Here is a 19,528-nt window from a genome sequence, read left to right as displayed (position 1 = left end):
TGATTTGACATTGGCTTTTAAAAATACAAATCCGTTCTTTTACTCTTTTATTTTTATAAATGTGCTTTTAAACATGTAATATGTTATAAGTAATTCTATGTAATCATGATTTTCAACCTGTGTGCTTTTGAACCTGTGATTAAAAAAAACTGCACTTAGTGGATAATTTAGTAGATAAATAAATAGTTATTTAAGAAGACTTAAGTTTTTATACAGTAAATAGTTAGTCATTGATTTCTTATAATATAGAGTCAATACTTAATATACAACATGTACCAATTATGTACAGGCTACGATATCAAGCTTAGTACAAAATGAAAGTATACATAACAAATATAAATAATGACATAACTTACAATACAGTTCAAAGATTATTTGATTCAAGACAATTTTTTCCGCCATAAATATTAGACCTTGAATTAAATTGAGTTATGTTACAAAAGAATGTTCATACAGTTTTTCATCTACCTACTACATATTATGTGAAGACTCTTTTAAGTAATATTATGGATATTATTTACGTTATCAAAAGATTTAACTACAATGTTGGTATGGGCGTAGTAGATACATAATACGGCAAGTCATGAGGATTCAACAAAACAATGTTGGTAAACATGTTACTGAGGAAAGTAAAAACTTCTGTCTCGTCCCACGATCCATCCTGAGAGTAACAAGAAGGACAAGCGTCTTTGGTCGGAAACTGGACTTTGTGATGTCTGGGATCTTCTGTTTCATCTCCTGCCAGTCGTAGATTCACGTTGTTGTGAGCTTTCCACAACCACATAACAGCATCTCTCTGTGATGTTACGTTTCCGTCAATGGTTTTTGCCATTTGATTGAAATGCTCAGCGCACGGACTGCAAGAGAAGAAGTTCCTGATGTAACCAGTCATCGCATTCAGAACCTCTGATTGGAGTTTAGTAGAGTTCCTTTCTTGAAGATCTTCTTGTACGACTAAAGTGTGAAACAAGGTCCATAAACTACAAGGGTACCCTCGGAGTGTTGGTATAGTCCCTCGACATCCAACCCATTCTAGATTTGGCATAAACGGACGGTATTTTTCTTCTAACTTTTTAAAGGTTCTGAGAAAATCTTCTCCACAAACACTATCCTTGTTATCCAACTCAATTTCCTTCAATTCTTTGACAAATTGTTTCCCTTGGCCTTGAAAGGGAAAATATTTTATCACTGCTGACATAAAGTCTCTCAACGCTTCCAATTGAGATGCGGTAATGTTTTGTTTCAATGTTATTTCTCCCTTCAAGGCATATTCTAAAGCTGATTCTATATCCATTTGGAAAACAACTGAGGACAAATGTTTTACGTTGAGTTCTCGTTTCAGCGCTTCTTCCCTCCTCATGGCTTCCTTGATTTCATCAACTGAAACGTTTGTGTGAATGATTGGCGTTTTAGGTAACTCTGCAGCTATATCGACACCGTGTTCACGCAAGAATTTTCGTACTGCATTATTCAATCCGTCCCTGGTAAAGTTTTTAGTCTCTAACGGAATGAACTCGAACTGTGAGATATTTGTTATTTGATTAATATCGTTGGCTTGATCAGCTTGTGAAGATAATTTAATTTCCTCTTCCAACACACTCACATTTAAATCTTCCTTTGGTACATCATTGTTTTCTACTAACAAACCTTCTGAAAAGTTTGAATGTGAATGTGTAGAGAGTTGATAGTGTCTTTGTAAAATCACCGCACCACTCTTACTCTCCTCCATACCAACCAAATGTGTAAGATTTGTGTTTCTTGGATGCACTAATCGCACTCTTATCTCTGGAGTTCTAGAGACATCCAAAGCTACTTGAGCTCCAACCAGAGAATCTTTCGGCTCAAACACAAGCATAAGATAAGTAACTGGAGGCATCATCTCGCTCCGTAGCTTTTCTATTTCATAATGCTTAAAAAGTTCCAAATTTACGGGTCCGCTGATTTCCTTCTGACTGTTATGGTAGGATTTGAGTATCTGGGCAAGTTTTTCTCTCATTTCAGAAACTGTAGTCTCTGACCCCTTTCCGAACTCTAATCCTACAAAGTTTTCTTCTGAGTGAGGAGGAAAGATTTTGATTGACGGTACTCTTTTGATTTCATGATTTCGGCAGATTTGATTGTTCATTGAATTTGCACAGTCGATAGCACCTACCTTGACTACATCTCGCCAATCTGTAAGTACAATGAGAATTATTAGATTGTGTGAATTAATTAGAATTTGATGTTTCCATCTTAAGCATCATGTGGTCATCATCTGAACACAGTCGTATAACACAAAAGGTATCACAATAGTACTTACTTTTTCAGTGCATGTGGTACGTAATCCTACAATCCGTTTTTTTAGTTGGCTCAAACTGAGTGATAATCTAAAAACAAATCAGAACATGTCTTTCATTTTAGGGTGTAGGTTTGAGAAAGGGTATCATAAATTTTCAAATTGAATTTTTGTGAGATATACTGTAGAAAAGGGTAATGTGAAGTTGCTTCAAATAATGTAAATAACTATCGCAATAATATGAAAGCTTCTAGGGATAAGAATTGAAATTGAGAAGTGGTTTTGAAAATACGTTAGAAGTAGTTTTTGTAGAAGTTTTTTTTTTTTTAACATTACATTCAACATTTTCTTTAATGAAGAATCCAGTCAAAATATTAATATTATATAGTTTGGTTTTTAGCAACAAATTTGCCTTTTAGCTTTTTTAAAAAATTGCACTTCTACAATATAGTGGTGTTGTAAGTGGAAAACAATGTATTAGAAAGAATTGCATACATTAATAAGATCTGTGATTTTACACCGCACTCGACATTGTCTCGCACGTGAATGACCACACTTGTCCGGTAAACACTAGAACACTAGGTTTCAGGACTAACAACGTAATATACAATTACGTTATTGTTATCTAGTTATCAGAATGGTCATGGCTAAAAATTGTTAAACTTGAATTACAATAAAGTTATTTATATTCTAATTGAAAGCCAATTGGCTGGTACAAAATTTCTTGAAAAGGAATAGAGTTCGTCCAGCTTACCGGAGGAAATTAAGAGTCCAGAGTAAATTCTTTAGAGATTTGGTTGAAGAGAAATACTCTCTCAAGAAGTTCTACTTCAGGACGAAATATCAGTGTTATTTTCTGTGTTCTTTTAATGTCTCTTTACCTTTTAGCCCCTAGACTTTTTTCAGGTAAGCTACTTGAATTATTTTCTTTAAAAAAATTCCTCAATAAAGTTAAAGTTATTTACTCACCGTACACTTCAATTGCAAAAGCCTTCATCACAGCTACAAATCGTATACAGTAACCGCACCAATGGTTGTAAAACTCCACCAGCCATAGTTTATCCTTCTGTTCTTGATAAACTACCTGGTTGAAGTTAGTGCTATTTAATACCACCATTTTGCAAAATCCATTGTACAAGCTTGCACCGTTAGAATCATCAAAATCACTTTTTACATCTCTGCGAACAACATATGACTCTGAAAACTCTATGAAAGTAAACCAGATCAAAAACGGGATTGTTGGAAATTTCATGAGTGCTAACATTGCTAAATATCAGTGATCAATGAATTTTTGTGTTAAACGTTTTTAAAAAACTTTTTGATATACACTCATAATCCCAAACTGAGGTTATCTTTTATTAAGCGGGTCGCGGTTTAGTGTCTGAATTTACATGATAAGTTTGTTAATTACATAACAGTTCAAAGAATCACAGGGTGTTTTTGTTATCCTAAGAAGTTTAGTTTAGTGAGCAGAGATGAAAAAGCGGAAGCTTGTATTTTGGTTTTTGAGCATAAATTACGTCCTTAGTAAAAAATTATGACACATAATTTCAGAAAGATCTCATTACAAGTCTGGGGGTTGCCATCTATTGAAAGACCATTAAACAATGATGATTTATAGCTTTGTTGATTCAAATTGACAATCGTAATTTTAACTATTTATCTCGTAAAGGATTTAAATTATATGCCAAAGGGGTTGAGAATCAATAAATTAAAATGTTTGGTTTCAAAAGGACATTGATGATTCGTTATTTTTACTTTCAAATTGTTTCCGCCTCTGGTTTGGTTTGTCACTGATGTAAGGCTAATTGAAAATCTTGCATTAGGCAAGTCCATACATGTTAATCATAACAAAACACAATTAAAAGTAACAAACCAAACCTAGAACAGATATTGTACCTTCCTCTTTAGAAACTTCACCTAACCATTGGAATCGGATGATGCAAAATTGGCATAATAACTCAAATTAACTATCTACTAATTATTATTAATCATCCGATGAAAATAAAAATCAGCACAATCACAGGATTCTTCTACATTAGATATTTTTCTTTTGAAATAGCACTATCACTTAATAAATTTAGATTTTTGACAGATTGTTATAAGTATAGCTACTTCAAGAACCAGACAATGTATGGCAGAGTGTTTGTGTATTCAATACAAGATAATTTGCCAGTTAGCATGTAATCTTTCAATCATCTTGGAAGAGATGATTGTCTATTGTTGATATTCAGTTGTACTTTCATACATAACATGTTCAAAATGTTGGTTCTAAGGAAAAACACCAATTGAATCATGTTGGCAATGTAGTAAATGTTTTTACAGTTTACCAATTTCAGAAATTAGATTTGTTTTCCTTCTTTTACAGACTAATGAATTATCTTGTGCTCTATTTCAAGGTTAATACAGTATACAGTACAACAATTGTGAATCATTGCTAATTATTTCATATTTTTAAGTTTGTATTTAGACCCAGGATTTCTCTTTTTTAATTACATCTCAAGCGATGATTACTACAGTAATTTCCAGGCTCATTTACAGACAGTTGCTCATACCACTAATGCTAGTACAATGACGTTAATGGATGGGTTTCCCGGATGAATTTCTCACGAAGAAGTTAATGGCGAGAGCTCTGAGAAAGATTATTGTAATGATTTTATTTATAAAAGTGTTTTTATCAGTTTTAAGAAACTTTTGTTATTGAAACAATTGTTTTTATTTTTTCTGGTCTTACTTGTTATTGCTATAAAGGCTGAACAACTTAACTGTGCCACCAATGGTATTTTAAAAAGGAAACTATTAGATTTAGAGAGAACATTAAATGGAGAATTTAAAATAGTTTTTAATGACATAAAAAAAAATTATTCAAATGTTTCAAAAAAGGGCCATAATTTTCCAATGTAACAATGGGTAACTTTACAATGTCTTATGGAACAATCTGTATTTTATTATTGTTATAGATTCTATATGCAATTTTAATACTGTACTTTTTTACTCTTGGAATTTTCTACTTGTTTAGGATCTACAGCATGTTAAACTTTGAAAAATTAGCTAATGACAATAATGACAAGGCAAACTAATTTTTCAAAGTTTAACACGCTTTAGCTCCTAAACGAGTAGGTTTAGAAATAAAATGCTAAGACTAAAAAAGTAATCATAAAAAAAAAAATCATAAAATACAGGGTGTTCCGTAAGAAATATTTAAGTTAGCTGCCATATAGGAAAATGGCGGCTATTTTTGAAACATTGGAATTCCTATTTTTTATGCCATTGAAGTTCTCCATTTAATTTTCTCTCTTAATCTAATAGTTTCTGAGATACCAAAAGGTGGCACACCCTGTACAGTTTAGGCTAAGTATAGTTTGTGGGTTGTGGTGGTCTAAATTAGTGCCGATAAAGATCCAAATGGTACAGCAAAGTGTCTGTTGTGGTCAAGGTGAAAATTTCTTTTGAAATGAATTCAAACCATTTAGAACTTTTGTACTGGATTTTCAAAGAATATCTCCGCTTTCGGGGTATCATGACGCCGCATCTTTTCTTCATCCAAAGGTTGGGTTTTTGTTTTTAACAATAGCAGTACAAACTTTTAAAAACTCTTTGGACTTTTTTTTAGAAAGATTTGAAAATAATACACCATACCAGTATAGTCCATAGTTTATTATTAATAAAATATATAAATACAAAAATCACACTTACTAACCTGCAAACCACTTGATAACAATAAATTAAAACATACGGCAGATCCTTATATTAGAATAAAATATCTACAATCTACAAACCATGCTAGAATCTCAATTCGGAACAGGCCAAATTTGATTTTTTCATGCATTTGTTCATCCTAGCAAAATTTGGAATGGACAGTTATAGTTTACACGATCAGGTACGATACAATACAAATTGGTAACACTATTCACCTAAATAAAATAGAGAGATTAGACGAAGGGCGTGCTAAATAGATAATTACTTCTTTATATTTGTTCATTAAGTAGACACAACTTTGATTACAATATTTAAACAAAAAACTGCACACAATTCTGTAACTGTTCCTTGAATAGGAAAGTCATTCATTTTTATCAAAATTAAAACAAAGCAACACAACCTCGAATTCAAATGCTGCACATTCGTAAAATTAGGTTTAAATAACCAAACATATAAAATATAAACAATTTATAAACATAAATAAAATTCACAATATTTTTCACAATACGCTAAATTTGTTCGTAGAAGAAAGACAAGATAGATTGAATTTTTTTTAAATATGTGATGTTTTGATCTAATTCTAAAGTAGGCCTACAGGTGATTTCCAGCTGTTGGTCAACAATCAACGATGAATTTTCTGAATAATCTGAACATGTTTAAAGTGACTCTAATACTCTAATAAACAATTATAGTTCTCAATATTAATTCCCTGGTGACAATGTTTCATCATTTATTTATTGGGTGTCATAAATTTTGAACAACTAACAAAACTTAAAATATTGAGTGTATGTAATTTGAAGCTGCCTTGTAATGAATAGCCCTTAGATCATTCTATGATTTATTAATTTATGATTTTATGATTTATTTCTATTAATGGGTTTACATTTTCTAGTAGATATTTTACATTGGACGGTATCGTAAAACTTTTGAAATTACTATGCAAAGACTTTACTCTAATGTAGGCTATTATGATTCCCCTCAAATGACTGCCTATTGTCTTCATGCTTTACCGTAAGTTAGATTATTGTATTGTTTATTAAGTTATATCAGATAGGTAGACCTAGTAACAATAGTTTATTCTTTTAAAATAGTAAATTAAAGGATAGGAAGACTTGCTACAAATTTTATCTCAGTTGATTTTAAAAGGTTTCATAAAATAGTAGAATTTCAAAGTACTGTTGGTTAAGGGAAAAATATAAAACTTAACAATGGCTATTATAATATGAAGGCAAATTACATACACTGCACTGCGCTTAAATATTTTATTAAAATTGATAGATAAAACAGTAGTTGGGTAACATAACACAAACTCAATACTTGTGCAGCCCATGGAATGTAACGGTAAGTTTTCAGTGAAATCTCAGACTTTACTCAAAATATCATGGATGTAATGCTTCTTTCTGTAAGATCTTTTGAAAACAAACTTGATGCAGACTAAAATTAAAATGGCTACAGAGCAAATATACAACAATACACATAAGCTAATATCAAAGATGTTGAAGCCCCACAGTGTTCTGGAAGAACTGTCGATACGTTGATTTTTGAAGCCTCTATCGTCTCCGTACATCTCGTGCCTGAGGCTCTTATCGTACTGCGTCGCGGACGGCACGCTTCCAGGAGCAGGTGTGGTCGTACTGAGATCTTCGGGTTGTAGGTAGACAACATTCGAGTACATGTGACTCAGGAAGTTAAAGACTTCGGATTTGTTCCAAGATCCCTCCATGGTGTAACAAGAAGGACAAGCTTCTTTGTTTGGAAACTGAACTTTCTTGTGCTGAGGGTCCTCAGTGGCGTCGCCTGCGAGACGATTGTTGACGTTGTTGTGAGCCGACCACAGCCACATGACCATGTCATGCTGGGTCGTCACGTTCCCAGCGATGGTCTTTGCCATCTCAGTGAAATGTGCGGAGCACTCGCTGCAGCTGAAGAAGTTCTTGATGTAGCCCGCCATGGCTGACAGGACCTCGGGTTTCTCATCTGTGCTGTTCCTATCCTTGAGCTCCTCGTGGACGGAGAGTGTATGGAACAACGTCCACAGACTGCAAGGATAACCTCTGAACTCCGGAGTACTACCTCGACAGCCGATCCATCCTTGATGAGGAAGAAACGGTTTGAACTCATCCTCCAACTTCATGAAGACTTGCCGAACGTCTTTGCCTGAAACATCCACCTTGTCGTCTAGCGCTCTCTTTTTCAACTCTGTCAAAAACTTGAGTCCTTGCTGTCCGAAAGGGAAGTACTTGATGAGCACCGACACAAAGCTTTTCAAAGCGTCTAGATGTTCCCCGCTGATGTTTCTGTGTAGAGATATCTCATTTTTCAACGAGTACCGAATAGCTCCCTCCAAGTCCAGTTGAAAGACCACTGACGAGAGAGCTGTCGTTTGCAGTTTCTTCTTGATGTCCTCCTCCATTTGCATGATGTGCATGACGTCGCTCAAGTCTACGTCGGAACTGAACACAGTGGGAGTTTCAGGTAGCTCCGCTGCAATGTCCACTCCGTGTTCTCTGAGGAATCCTCTAACAGCTTTGTTGACTTCTCTCCGGGTGAACTCCCCCACTTCTATTTTCGTATGGGTCAAATCCCTGTGTATAACAACAACAGTGTTAGCGCCTTGGTCTACGTTCAGTTCTCGAGCGAGATGTTCATTACTGTAATCTACCACTCTTGTTGTTACTTCTTGAGCAACCGCAGAAATGTCCAATGCCAACGTCGGCCCGACCACTGAGTCTTCAGCTTCAAACACTAGCACGAGATATTTTACTTCTGATGGGGTTTCTTTCCATAAATTTGCATCTAATTTTGTCGCTGTCAGAGGCTTCAAGTTTAAATTCTTTCTTTCTTCAGGTGAGTGGTTGTTGTGGTGGCTTTTCAGCTTTGTAACAATCCTGTCCCTCATTTCGTTGAGCTTTCCCTTTTCAAACGCCTCGCCCAGGAAGCTTTCATTAGAGTGTGGAGGGAAGATCTTGATCATCGGGTAATACATGACCTCCAAATCTCGACACAGCTGATTGTTGGCGTCATTGGCACAATCAACGGCTCCAATCTTTACTGAGTCGCTCCAGTCTGAAACAAGTCACTATCAGATAATTTATGATCAACTGAGGGAAAAATCAGTGCAAAGTATATTATTGTTGGTGAATATTACAAAATTCATTGCTTTTGGTATTCACAAGAACCATTTAATTTATGAGAGCTAAATAAAGTTTTAATGCAAAATATTAGGATAATGTTATAATTTCACTACTTTTCTAGTAGGTTCAATCCATATCAAGTGATCCAGAAATAAAACAATTGGTAGCTTGACCATTTTTTTAAATAAATAATATTTTTATCCTAGACACCTATATCAATTCTGGGTTCAAAAATGATTTTAATTTTTTTTTCTCTTTTGTTACTTCTACGGCGGCTATTTTTGTTTTGCGGAACACGCAAATTTTTGTTAATGTAAGGGTTTGCGTTAACTTGTACAACTCTGTAACCATGAACACTAGAGTGATGAAACAAAAATCATATTAATCTGGAAGAAACAGCCCAAATATTATGTTCAGTACATATTTATTGAAATGTGTTTCAAAAACAGTTTTAAACCCATCTCAACATTTCATAAGAAAACGGAAAAATTTTAACTTTTAAAGGCGCACTACCATTGGAACGAATAAAATCTCAGACTTGATTTTTTTTTGTGTAGCAACTCAGTATAACTGTTTGTATTTCAAATATCAACCCTGAGACTTAATTCCTTTAAAAGTTATCATTTTTCAAAAACTGAAATTTGAAAAATTCAAATTTTGAGTCTCAATATCTTAGTTGGGACAAAGTTTAAAAATCTGAAATTTTTACCAAAAACCCCTCTTATGGTTGTTATACTGCTGTATGAATTTCATCTTTGAGATTTACTTTTAAGCTAAGTTACAGTATCATGAAAATCGTAAAAAAACCATAAGCTCGGCCAATGCCCCTAGTACAACAGGTAGCTTAAAAATTAATTTATAGGTGTAGGTAATTATTTTATTTAATGTAAACTTAACTAACTTACTTTAAAGTAATGTATAGCTTTTTCTTGTCTTTGTGAAATTCATTGTGAATCACTCAAGTGTTCATGGTTACCGAGTTATGAAAGTTAACGCAAACCCTAACATGAGCAAAAATTTGCGTGTTCCGCAAAACAAAAATAGCCGCCGTAGAAGTAACAAAAGAGATAAAACAATTTTAAAATCACTTTTGAACCCAGAATTGATTGAGGTATCTATGACAAAAATATTATTTATTTTAAAAATGGTCGAGCAACCCCTGTTGGATCACTTGATATGGATAGACCCAGTAAAAAAGTGGTCAAATTTAGCTTTTTTGCAGCTTTGAAAAAACTGTTAAATTGTGATTGCAGGAGGTATATCAGTTAGTACCCTAACTAAAACTGTTACTACTAGTCGTTGGTCATAACTGTAAAAGAAACAACAAGTAAACTTTTTATACTTAGGTTTTCATAATCTAAAACCATAACTAACTGTGTTTTGATATACCCATGTGGCAGTTTTAACATGGTTTAATTTGTCTACCATCTGTTGAACTCCAATTAGGATTAGACTAACTCTGCAGTGGTGACTGTGACAGTGTGATTTTGTCGCTTCAACTGCTGACGTTGGTCTGTGAGACCAACTTTTACATAGGCCTTTTACATAGGCCTAAGTATTTAAATATTGGAATTATGTTTTGAAAAAAATGGTGAACATTATTGTTGGGCACCTGGTTTAATTTTTCTCAATTCGTATGCAGCTTTGATCATAAAACAATTAATTATTAGATCCAATTAGCTTGACTGTTGAAAATAATTCTAGAAAAAAAAAATAATTAGTTGAACCTCCTGAGCTAACAATTGAATTTATAATCAGTTATTGAAAATTTTATTCAAATTGGAGTAGCCCTACTTCTCTTTTCTAATTTTTAACTCCCCAAGAAATTATTACTACACTTTTCCTTGTGTTAATTTCCCTGTTAATGTCTACCATCGTGTCATTAATGTTGTGAGGAAAGTTCAATATAATATAGCTTTACTAACTATCAGTTTTACCAACTTTCAAATTGATGAAAATCTAAAATATTTGCTACGACCTGATTGGTTACTCGCTATCGCTGTTATCTGTGTATGAGAGACTTGTACGTAATGGCATTATGCAAATGACCTTCATGCCTACCATCTATGTTTGTACTTTGATTTCCTTTAATGTCACCTCGATACGACATTTTTACCTTAAAACACATTCTGCAATGGTGGGGATTTCAGCGTTGTGCCAAATAAAACTTAATACTAATTTGATCCAGCAGAAAGTTTTAAGAGCTTTTTGTAAGAAACAATAATTTATTCTGTTAGGCTTGTATATATTAGGATATTTCCCGTCTCGTGTGGGAGTAATACCCCTGCCACGGCAAACATGCAGACTAAAGAGATTTCCATTCGTCTGATTGGATTGTTATTAAAATATTTATTTTGTTATTAAAACTTGTCAGATTTATAGGCCTACCTTATTTAATTAACATTAGATTTAACGGGTACTTGGATTTGCTGCTAAAGGGAAGGAAAAAGTTTTTTTAGTAAAATATTATTAGCATAGTATTATAGGTAAAGTAATTAAATTTGATCCAAATAAATTAATTTTTAAACAAGCAAAATATACTAGGCCTACAGTTTACTTTTTCCCCATAAGATTAACAAGAGAATTTTAAATAAATTGTTTAGGCTATAGATATTAATTCCATAACTTTATCCCATAATTTAAATGCTACAATATACAATGTTAATTGTTTTTGAGCACTAGACAATGTTTTTTTTTTATTTTAAGTTACCAAATTTTAAACACATTTTTAAACCTCATAAAACCTTGTTTTATCGCCCGATTTTGCTAACTCATTCATTTGTATCTAGCTCTACACGTTCATGCCAAATTTCATTAAAATCAAACCAAAATTACTCAAGTTATCGTTATAACAGACACAATTTTAATGAATATTGTTTTTGCTCTCTAGAAGAAAATAATAATGAAAAACTCAATCGGTTTCAGGTCCCTCGGTCTTTCCGGGCCACCTACAATAATAGCTTCTTCCTTATAGGGCAATTAGCTAAAATTTTTAAAATGTTTTAAGATATTTCCCAATTTACATTAGAGGATAATGCAACACATTATCATGCTGGAAAATGTTTCAGATGGTTTCAGAAATACTAGCACTTAGATTTAATATTGAACATGAAGATAAAACACCTTAACATTTATATCAGGCCTCCAAATCAACTTTTACTCGACAAAGACATTAAAGGAAACGTGTATAGGCTAAATACTGCAGATTGGAGATAAACTAAATTAAGAACTAAATTCACAACAGCAGATTCCTCTTCAGGAAAAATAGGTTAAACTTGTCTAACAAAACAACCAATCAAGATAAGTGGTTTAACTTAATGAACAAAAGGTCCAAGACAGCTTTCTTGTAACAGCATTAAGTCAATTGTCTTTGTTCTGTCTGCCTTCGTTACAGTATCTTATTGTTATTAAAACCTTCAAATGATTGCTGTTAAGCTTAATCTTAAATTGAACATGTGTTTTAATACATTTATTCTTACTAATCAGCTGAGAATTATAATGTTATTTTCCTCTCCAATAGACATAGTCGATTTTATTTTTATTTCTTTAAATTTTTCTAGCTTTATAATTGTTTTAACTAAACTGAACTATTTTGAACATGTCGCTTGTCCTTTACCTAAAATACCTAATATTGAATATTATACCTAAAATAAGGGAACATTTTTTCCATCAACCTAATCAAACATATGGAACATGAAGCACATAAAAACTAGCTTTTTAGATTTAACAATAGGATAAAATGTCGACTTGTAGTGTTTAAAGTGGGTGCTGGATTTGCGGGGGAACACGCCGGAACGGATCAATGATCAAGAACAGAAAATTTCATAAACTGTCAGGTTTCGGTTTCAATAGCATATAGGCATAACATAAGAAATATAATTGGCTAAACCAGCAGGCTTCTCATTATTACAACCAAGGGACACATATTATTTACAAGATAGGTAATTGTTTTCCTATACAAAGAAATTACCAACGGAAATTGATTCAGTGTCAGTTTATTATCTTTTGTTTCATTCAAACCAATGAGGTAATGATGTGACGGTAGAGATAACCATCAGTAGGTCTGTTGTATAAAGTTTTATTAGAACATGACTTGCGTCATTTGGCAGTCTTTCTAAAGATTACGTTTCCCTTGCAATTACCATAAGAAACTACTTTACTATCATTATAATTTTAAATAAGATTTGTATGATTGCTTATTTGCAAAAGTGTTAAAGTAGGCTAATATTATAGCATAGCTCTATGGTTTTAGATCTTGCCAAAGAGGAGATAGTAAGGGTAGCCAAGTGATTACGTTACTGTGCTCGCCTTGAAATAAGAAGGTCTTTGGTTCGATTTCAGTACAAGAAATACTGCACTAAATTATTTGCTTTATTAAGCTCTAGAGCATAGTTAAGAAAGAAATTGCTAAACTTTAAGTTTTGAAGGTAAAAAATGGGGAAACCCAAATTTTTACTCCATAAAACCCTGTTCTCATAGTCTAAACAGGCTGATTCCCGAATCTCAAGCATGTTTGAATTAAGGAGATGTTTGTGCCGAACTTTGTAAAATCGGACAATTTTTACTTGTGTGATGGTAACAGACACACAACTAAGTATAGTATGAATTTGAACAAATAGTGTTTATAGCCCTTGCAGAGTCAAAATGAAAAAGTAGTCAGTCTTTGTATTAGGTCTTATCATGAGATCTACGTTCTACGTTGTACTGAAATAGATTATTCCCTATATGGGAAATTCACTAAAATGAGGAGTAAATTCCAAACATTCCTGGCATTGAAATAATTTATAAAATACAAAAATAGTTTTTATAAAAGACATATTTGTAGATATGGCCAAATAGTGGGCATCACTCATCAACAAGGTATTATTGGGCATGAGTCAACAATTTGACATGTCTAGATCTGCAGACATGATTAATAGGCCTACAGCACTTCTATAGATTGTAATCAACCAGTGTTATTTTGTACACAATGGGCAAGTTGATAAAAATAAGAACATATTTAAAAATTAAACTACGGCACTTATTTAGTCGGCCTATTAATGAATTTAACAAACTATTTCTATGAGAACAAACACTAAATAATGATTTTAAACACTGGACTGCTCCAAATGCTTATTGGGATTAAAAGTTAGAAGTCCAAATATGAAGTCTTAAGGCAACAATGAAAAAATCTTACATTACATACAACAACCCTCTTTTGATAGACCCAAATAAACCTTTTCAGACTTAACCCATAATGCTTGTCTTTAAAGTCAGCTACAATCCAAAAAATAACATACCGCTGCTGACAGACTATTAAAGAACAGTAAATTTATTTGACTCTTTGACTGAAACCTTAAAGTGGCAGCAATACAAATTTACCTAGGTTTAATAAGTTTTTGTGATGATTAATTAACCTACATACATCATTTTTAACTTTCATTCAAAAAGTGTAAAAGGGAATTATCTGAATCCTACAATGTAATTGATTAAATTCCAAACCATTTCTACAATGTATTTTATTTTGGGTAATGAAATTACACTCATCATACGAGACTACTCTTGACATATTGGTATCATTGAAGCTAGCACACTTCATCACCTAGAACAATATTTGATCAGTCAACGTGACAGCGAGTTTTAACAATGATGAAGGTGTTAAGTACGCCTAATACTGTTTACATTTGAAGAAGTAGGCACATTTGTTTTCATATGTTTACCTTTAAAAACATGAGTACATTTGCTTACTCTGTCTCTGTCTCACATTAGATTATGCCTTAAAACTCTGAATTTAAAACAGTTTTCAGTTTGCTATCACCACTGCTTAACATGTACCTATAGCTTTTGTAAAAACTGGAACTAACTTAGTGTTATATGTTAGTAAAAAGTCTTATTGAGCGGAGCGAGCGAAGCTCTTATACGTCGACTTTTATGCATTTCGTAATACGCAAACTCCTCATAGACGGCTGAATCAATCGTTTTCAAATTTTGGATGGTGATAAAGACCATATCGGTGAGTGCCAACATCTATATGGCGTTAAAAATAACTCTCAGGAATCCGCCCCACTGGGTCTCAAAGTTTCAATGTAATCCTTATGGAAGCAGTATTTGACACATAAACAAAGACATATAATCAGCTGTTGACTTTTGAATGCAGTAGATAAAGAAAATAGTTGATAGCATTATTCCACAGATATTAGAACAGAAACGGTTTGAATCATAAATATAATCAAATGTCGACACTAGCTTGAGGTCCACGACGTAGGAAGTGCTTAAGGAAGTACTAAAGGTGAGCAGTCTGGAGTGTGGAAACTGTTTATGACGATTAGATTTAGGTATCTGCATTCCAAAAATTATAAGGGAAGGGAGGAAAACGGGTCCGCGACGTAGGAAGTGATGAAGGAAGTAGTCAAGGCGAGCAGTCCGGAGTGTGGGATCTGCTTATGACCATTATATTAAGGTATTTGCAATCCTATGATGGGAAGGGAAGAAAACAGGTCCGTGACGTAGGAAGTGGTGAAGGAAGTAGTAAATGCGAGCAGTCCGGAGTGTGGGAACTGTTTATGACGATTAGATTAAAGTATCTGCAATCATAAAATGCTATGGGAAGGGAGGATAACTGGTCCGTGACGTAGGAAGTGATGAAGGAAGTAGTCAAGGCGAGCTGTCCGGAGTGTGGGAACTGTTTATGACGATTAGATTAAGGTATCTGCAATCATAAAATGCTATGGAAAGGGAGGGAAACAGGTCCGTGGCGTAGGAAGCGGCAAAGAAAGTAGTAAAGGCGAGCAGTCCGGAGTGTGGAAACTGTTTATGACGATTAGATTTAGGTATCTGCATTCCAAAAATTATAAGGGAAGGGAGGAAAACGGGTCCACGACGTGGGAAGTGATGAAAGAAGTAGTCAAGGCAAGCTGTCCGGGGTGTGGGATCTGCTTATGACCATTATATTAAGGTATTTGCAATCCTATGATGGGAAGGGAGGAAAACCGGTCCGTGACGTAGGAAGTGGTGAAGGAAGTAGTAAATGCGAGCAGTCCGGAATGTGGGAACTGTTTATGACGATTAGATTAAAGTATCTGCAATCATAAAATACTATGGGAAGGGAGGTAAACAGGTCCGTGACGTAGGAAGTGGTGAAGGAAGTGCCTAAGTAAATGTGAGCAGTCCGGAGTGTAGGAACTGTTTATGACCGTTAGATTATGGTATTTGCAATCCCATGATGCTATGGGAAGGGAGGGAAACAGGTCCGCGACGTAGGAAGTGGTGAAGGAAGTAGTAAAGGCGAGCAGTCCGGAGTGTGGAAACTGTTTATGACGATTAGATTAAGGTATCTGCAATCCTAAAATGCTATGGGAAGGGAGAGAAAAGGTCCGAGACGTATGAAGTGGTGAAGGAAGTAGTCAAGGTGAGCTGTCCGGAGAGTGGGATCTGTTTATGACGATTAGATTAAGGTATCTAGAATCTTAAAATTCTATGGGAAGAGAGGGAAACATGTCCACGACGTAAGAAGAGGTGAAGGAAGTAGTAAGGTGAGCAGTGTGGAGTGTGGGAACTGGAAACCGTTTGTAGCGGTTAGATTAATGTATCTGCAATGCTGAAATGCTATGAGAAGGGATGGAAGCATCCCCACGACATAGAAAATGGTGAAAGAAGTAGTAAAGGCTAGCAGTGCGGAGTGTGGGGAATGTTTGTGGCAATTAGATTAACGTATCTAAAATACTAAATTGCTATGGTAAGTGATGAAAACAGGTCCACGATGTAGGAAATGGCTTAGAAAGTAGTAAAGAATGAGCATAGTGTGAAAACCGTCTATGGCAGTTAGATTGATGTATCTTTAATCCAAAAATGCTACGAGAAGGGAAGGAAACAAGTCTATGACGTAGGAAATGGTGAAGGAAGTAGTAAGGCTTGCAGTGCATAGTGTGGGAACTGTCTTTGGCAATTACTTTAATGTATCTGCAATCCTAAAATGCTTTGGGAAGAGAGGGAAATAGGTCCACGACGTAGGGGGTGGTGAAGGTAGTAGTAAAGGTGAGCGTATTGAGTGGGGGAATGGATTAAAGTATCTGCAATGCTAAAACGCTATGGGAAGAGACTGTAGACTGTAGGTTAAAATAATTACGAAGCACGAATCGATACATATTTCGATACATGCAATCGTTTATAATAGTAATTTACAACTGAGTTGACAACAGCTGATTTTTACTCCATGAGGATAAAAACTATTTTTACTTCCTAAAGAGTAAAAATGCTACTTTAGACCCGCAACGCATGCATTAAAAACGACTGGTATTACTGCAGTATGACCAAAACAATATAATCACAATATAATACCCTTGATGACTCCGCTCAATTTTGTGGATGCCTCTGCGAACGCCACCTAGTTAACTATCAATTGGTACCTAATGGCTATGAAGCATAATTTGTTGATAAGTTACGGGATGGGTTCAGAAACAATCGACTACTAGATTCGCCCTTAAATAGAGTTTTTTCTGGCCGAGCGGCAATGACGTACTTTGTGCTCTTAATAACTAACTTATTTCAGTGTTTCCTAGCTAAAGAAGTTACACCTGTTCTGAGTTAATGACACAACTCTTCATTATTAAATTGAACCCAGTTCTCCTATTTAATTTGCTCATGACTTTGTAAAACTGTAGTGATTGTGTTCGGAAACAAGATGCATATATTTTCTCCTTAAAGATAGGTACCCTGATTCTCGCAATAGGCCGGGTAATTTTTGTTGGTATGTACCAGGGTTGTCTGTAGATTAAGGTATCCATCAAGCTTCTGTCGCAGTCATCCACTAAGTTACTTTCTAACTGGTTTACCACCAATATGGAACGATTAGGCCTAGTCTTGCCAGTGTTTGAAAACATTGTGAAAGTAAATTGGCACTTCTGCCAAGTAAACTTATCAGGTTTTTTATCGTCAATAGTCTAATTCAAACTGGTTCGCTTGGCTGTCAATGGGGACCTTAATTTGTTTAGACACTAATGACACATCCGTCTAATTTTTTTTACAGTAGGCCTTTAAGTTACTAGTAAACTTAGGCTTGTATAAAAAATTAATTAATAGGTTGATAAGTTTGCATACAAGCTTCGATGAAACTAACTTTAACTTTTCTACTGTCTAGGGGTTGGTTCAAAAAATCAAACGTTTTAAATTAAATTAAGTTAAGTTAGGAAGGTTACCGTACAAGTAATTTTCCATGCAAAGACACCATGGTTTAAGTTCATCATATTGGCCTATCTCCTCAGCAACCCAGAATAGCAGTAGAAAATGATGTTAACTACGGTCTGTTCAAGTCGTTTTGTAGGAAACTTAGGGGTCCCATTCCCAGATTTCTTTTGACACACAATTTAAAATAAGTTAGTCTGACATTATTTTAGTTATTTGATATTTATAAGAGATTCAATTTGAACACCTCGGACACACGTGGGTGCATATTTTAAGATAAAAATGTTGATTGAATATATGTTGGTACGTGTATGGGGCTTTGGGTATTTCACCTATAGTAAAACCAGGTACCTACCTAGGCATAAGTTAGGCCTAAGCTAAGTTAATGATGTAAGTTATTTTTTAGTTCTAATCAGTACTAATTAACTTAGACTCACAGTGAAACCAACAAAAGACATAAAGATGAAAGTGTTTAGCCTACTTACCATAAATATCTACTGCTAAAGCTTTCCATGTTGGAGCAAATCTGTGACAATGTCCACACCAACTGTTGTAAAATTCAACCACCCAAAGTTTTTCTTTTTCTTCATTATAAACAATTTTCTTAAAATTACTACCACCCAATTCAGTTATTTCATTAAAACCATGGTACAATCCACGACCAGATGCGATATCGTGATACAATCGTTTACTGTCAGGTGAAATATTAGATGTAATAGAATATTCAACAAAAACTATTAAAAACAACGCAAGCAAATATTTAAAATGACTGGTATCCATGTTCAGATCATTAGTAAAACTATCTACTTGGTCGTAAGACTTACGGTTCTCTCAAACCAAAAGAATTAAAATTAGAAATCTTGTTTTCACTTGTTAACCCCCATCTGTCAAGGTAGCTAGGCTTCACCACATTGATGTCATTGTCATTCCGATTCCATTCCTGCAATATTTGCTGTCTGCTAGCGCTAGGGAAAACCAGAACGTCCAGAGAACAGAACAGAACTGTGCTGTGCTGTGGCACAATCAAACTGCAAGCTGATTGGTTGTCGGGGAAAGTTTACTTCATCTATGGTTTGTCATCTGGAGCTAAACTCTGCTGTTTTTGCATGTAAATTCAGCAGACAGGAAGGCTATGTCTGAGTCTGTTCTGTTTTGCAACAGAAAGCATTCATAGCAAACTGATAGTGATGATATGTTGATTACATATGCATCTCCTATCTGGGGATTAGCTATATCAAAAAACAAACTCTTCAAAATTCAA

At 34.4% G+C, this 19,528-nt stretch overlaps 2 protein-coding genes across 2 annotated transcripts; both read right to left on the bottom strand.

The window, feature by feature from the left end:
- Positions 1–357: 357 nt before the first annotated feature.
- LOC128994850 (sulfhydryl oxidase 1-like) lies at positions 358–3,548 on the bottom strand. The gene is made up of 2 exons (XM_054419663.1): positions 3,245–3,548; positions 358–2,172 (listed from the first exon to the last, which is right to left on the bottom strand). The coding sequence occupies exons 1-2, from the start codon at positions 3,537–3,539 to the stop codon at positions 539–541; spliced, it is 1,929 nt and encodes a 642-aa protein (XP_054275638.1). The 5' UTR covers positions 3,540–3,548; the 3' UTR covers positions 358–538.
- A 2,369-nt stretch (positions 3,549–5,917) lies between these two features.
- LOC128995122 (sulfhydryl oxidase 2-like) lies at positions 5,918–19,191 on the bottom strand. The gene is made up of 2 exons (XM_054420027.1): positions 18,753–19,191; positions 5,918–9,040 (listed from the first exon to the last, which is right to left on the bottom strand). The coding sequence occupies exons 1-2, from the start codon at positions 19,045–19,047 to the stop codon at positions 7,335–7,337; spliced, it is 2,001 nt and encodes a 666-aa protein (XP_054276002.1). The 5' UTR covers positions 19,048–19,191; the 3' UTR covers positions 5,918–7,334.
- Positions 19,192–19,528: the final 337 nt, after the last annotated feature.

The sequence above is a fragment of the Macrosteles quadrilineatus genome, unplaced genomic scaffold (genome assembly GCF_028750875.1).
Source record: "Macrosteles quadrilineatus isolate MER2022 unplaced genomic scaffold, UCM_ALF_1.0 Scaffold_5__1_contigs__length_97177068, whole genome shotgun sequence".
NCBI lineage: Eukaryota > Metazoa > Arthropoda > Insecta > Hemiptera > Cicadellidae > Macrosteles > Macrosteles quadrilineatus.
Note: the sequence above shows the minus strand (reverse complement) of the source record. Positions and strands in the feature narration are given on the sequence as shown.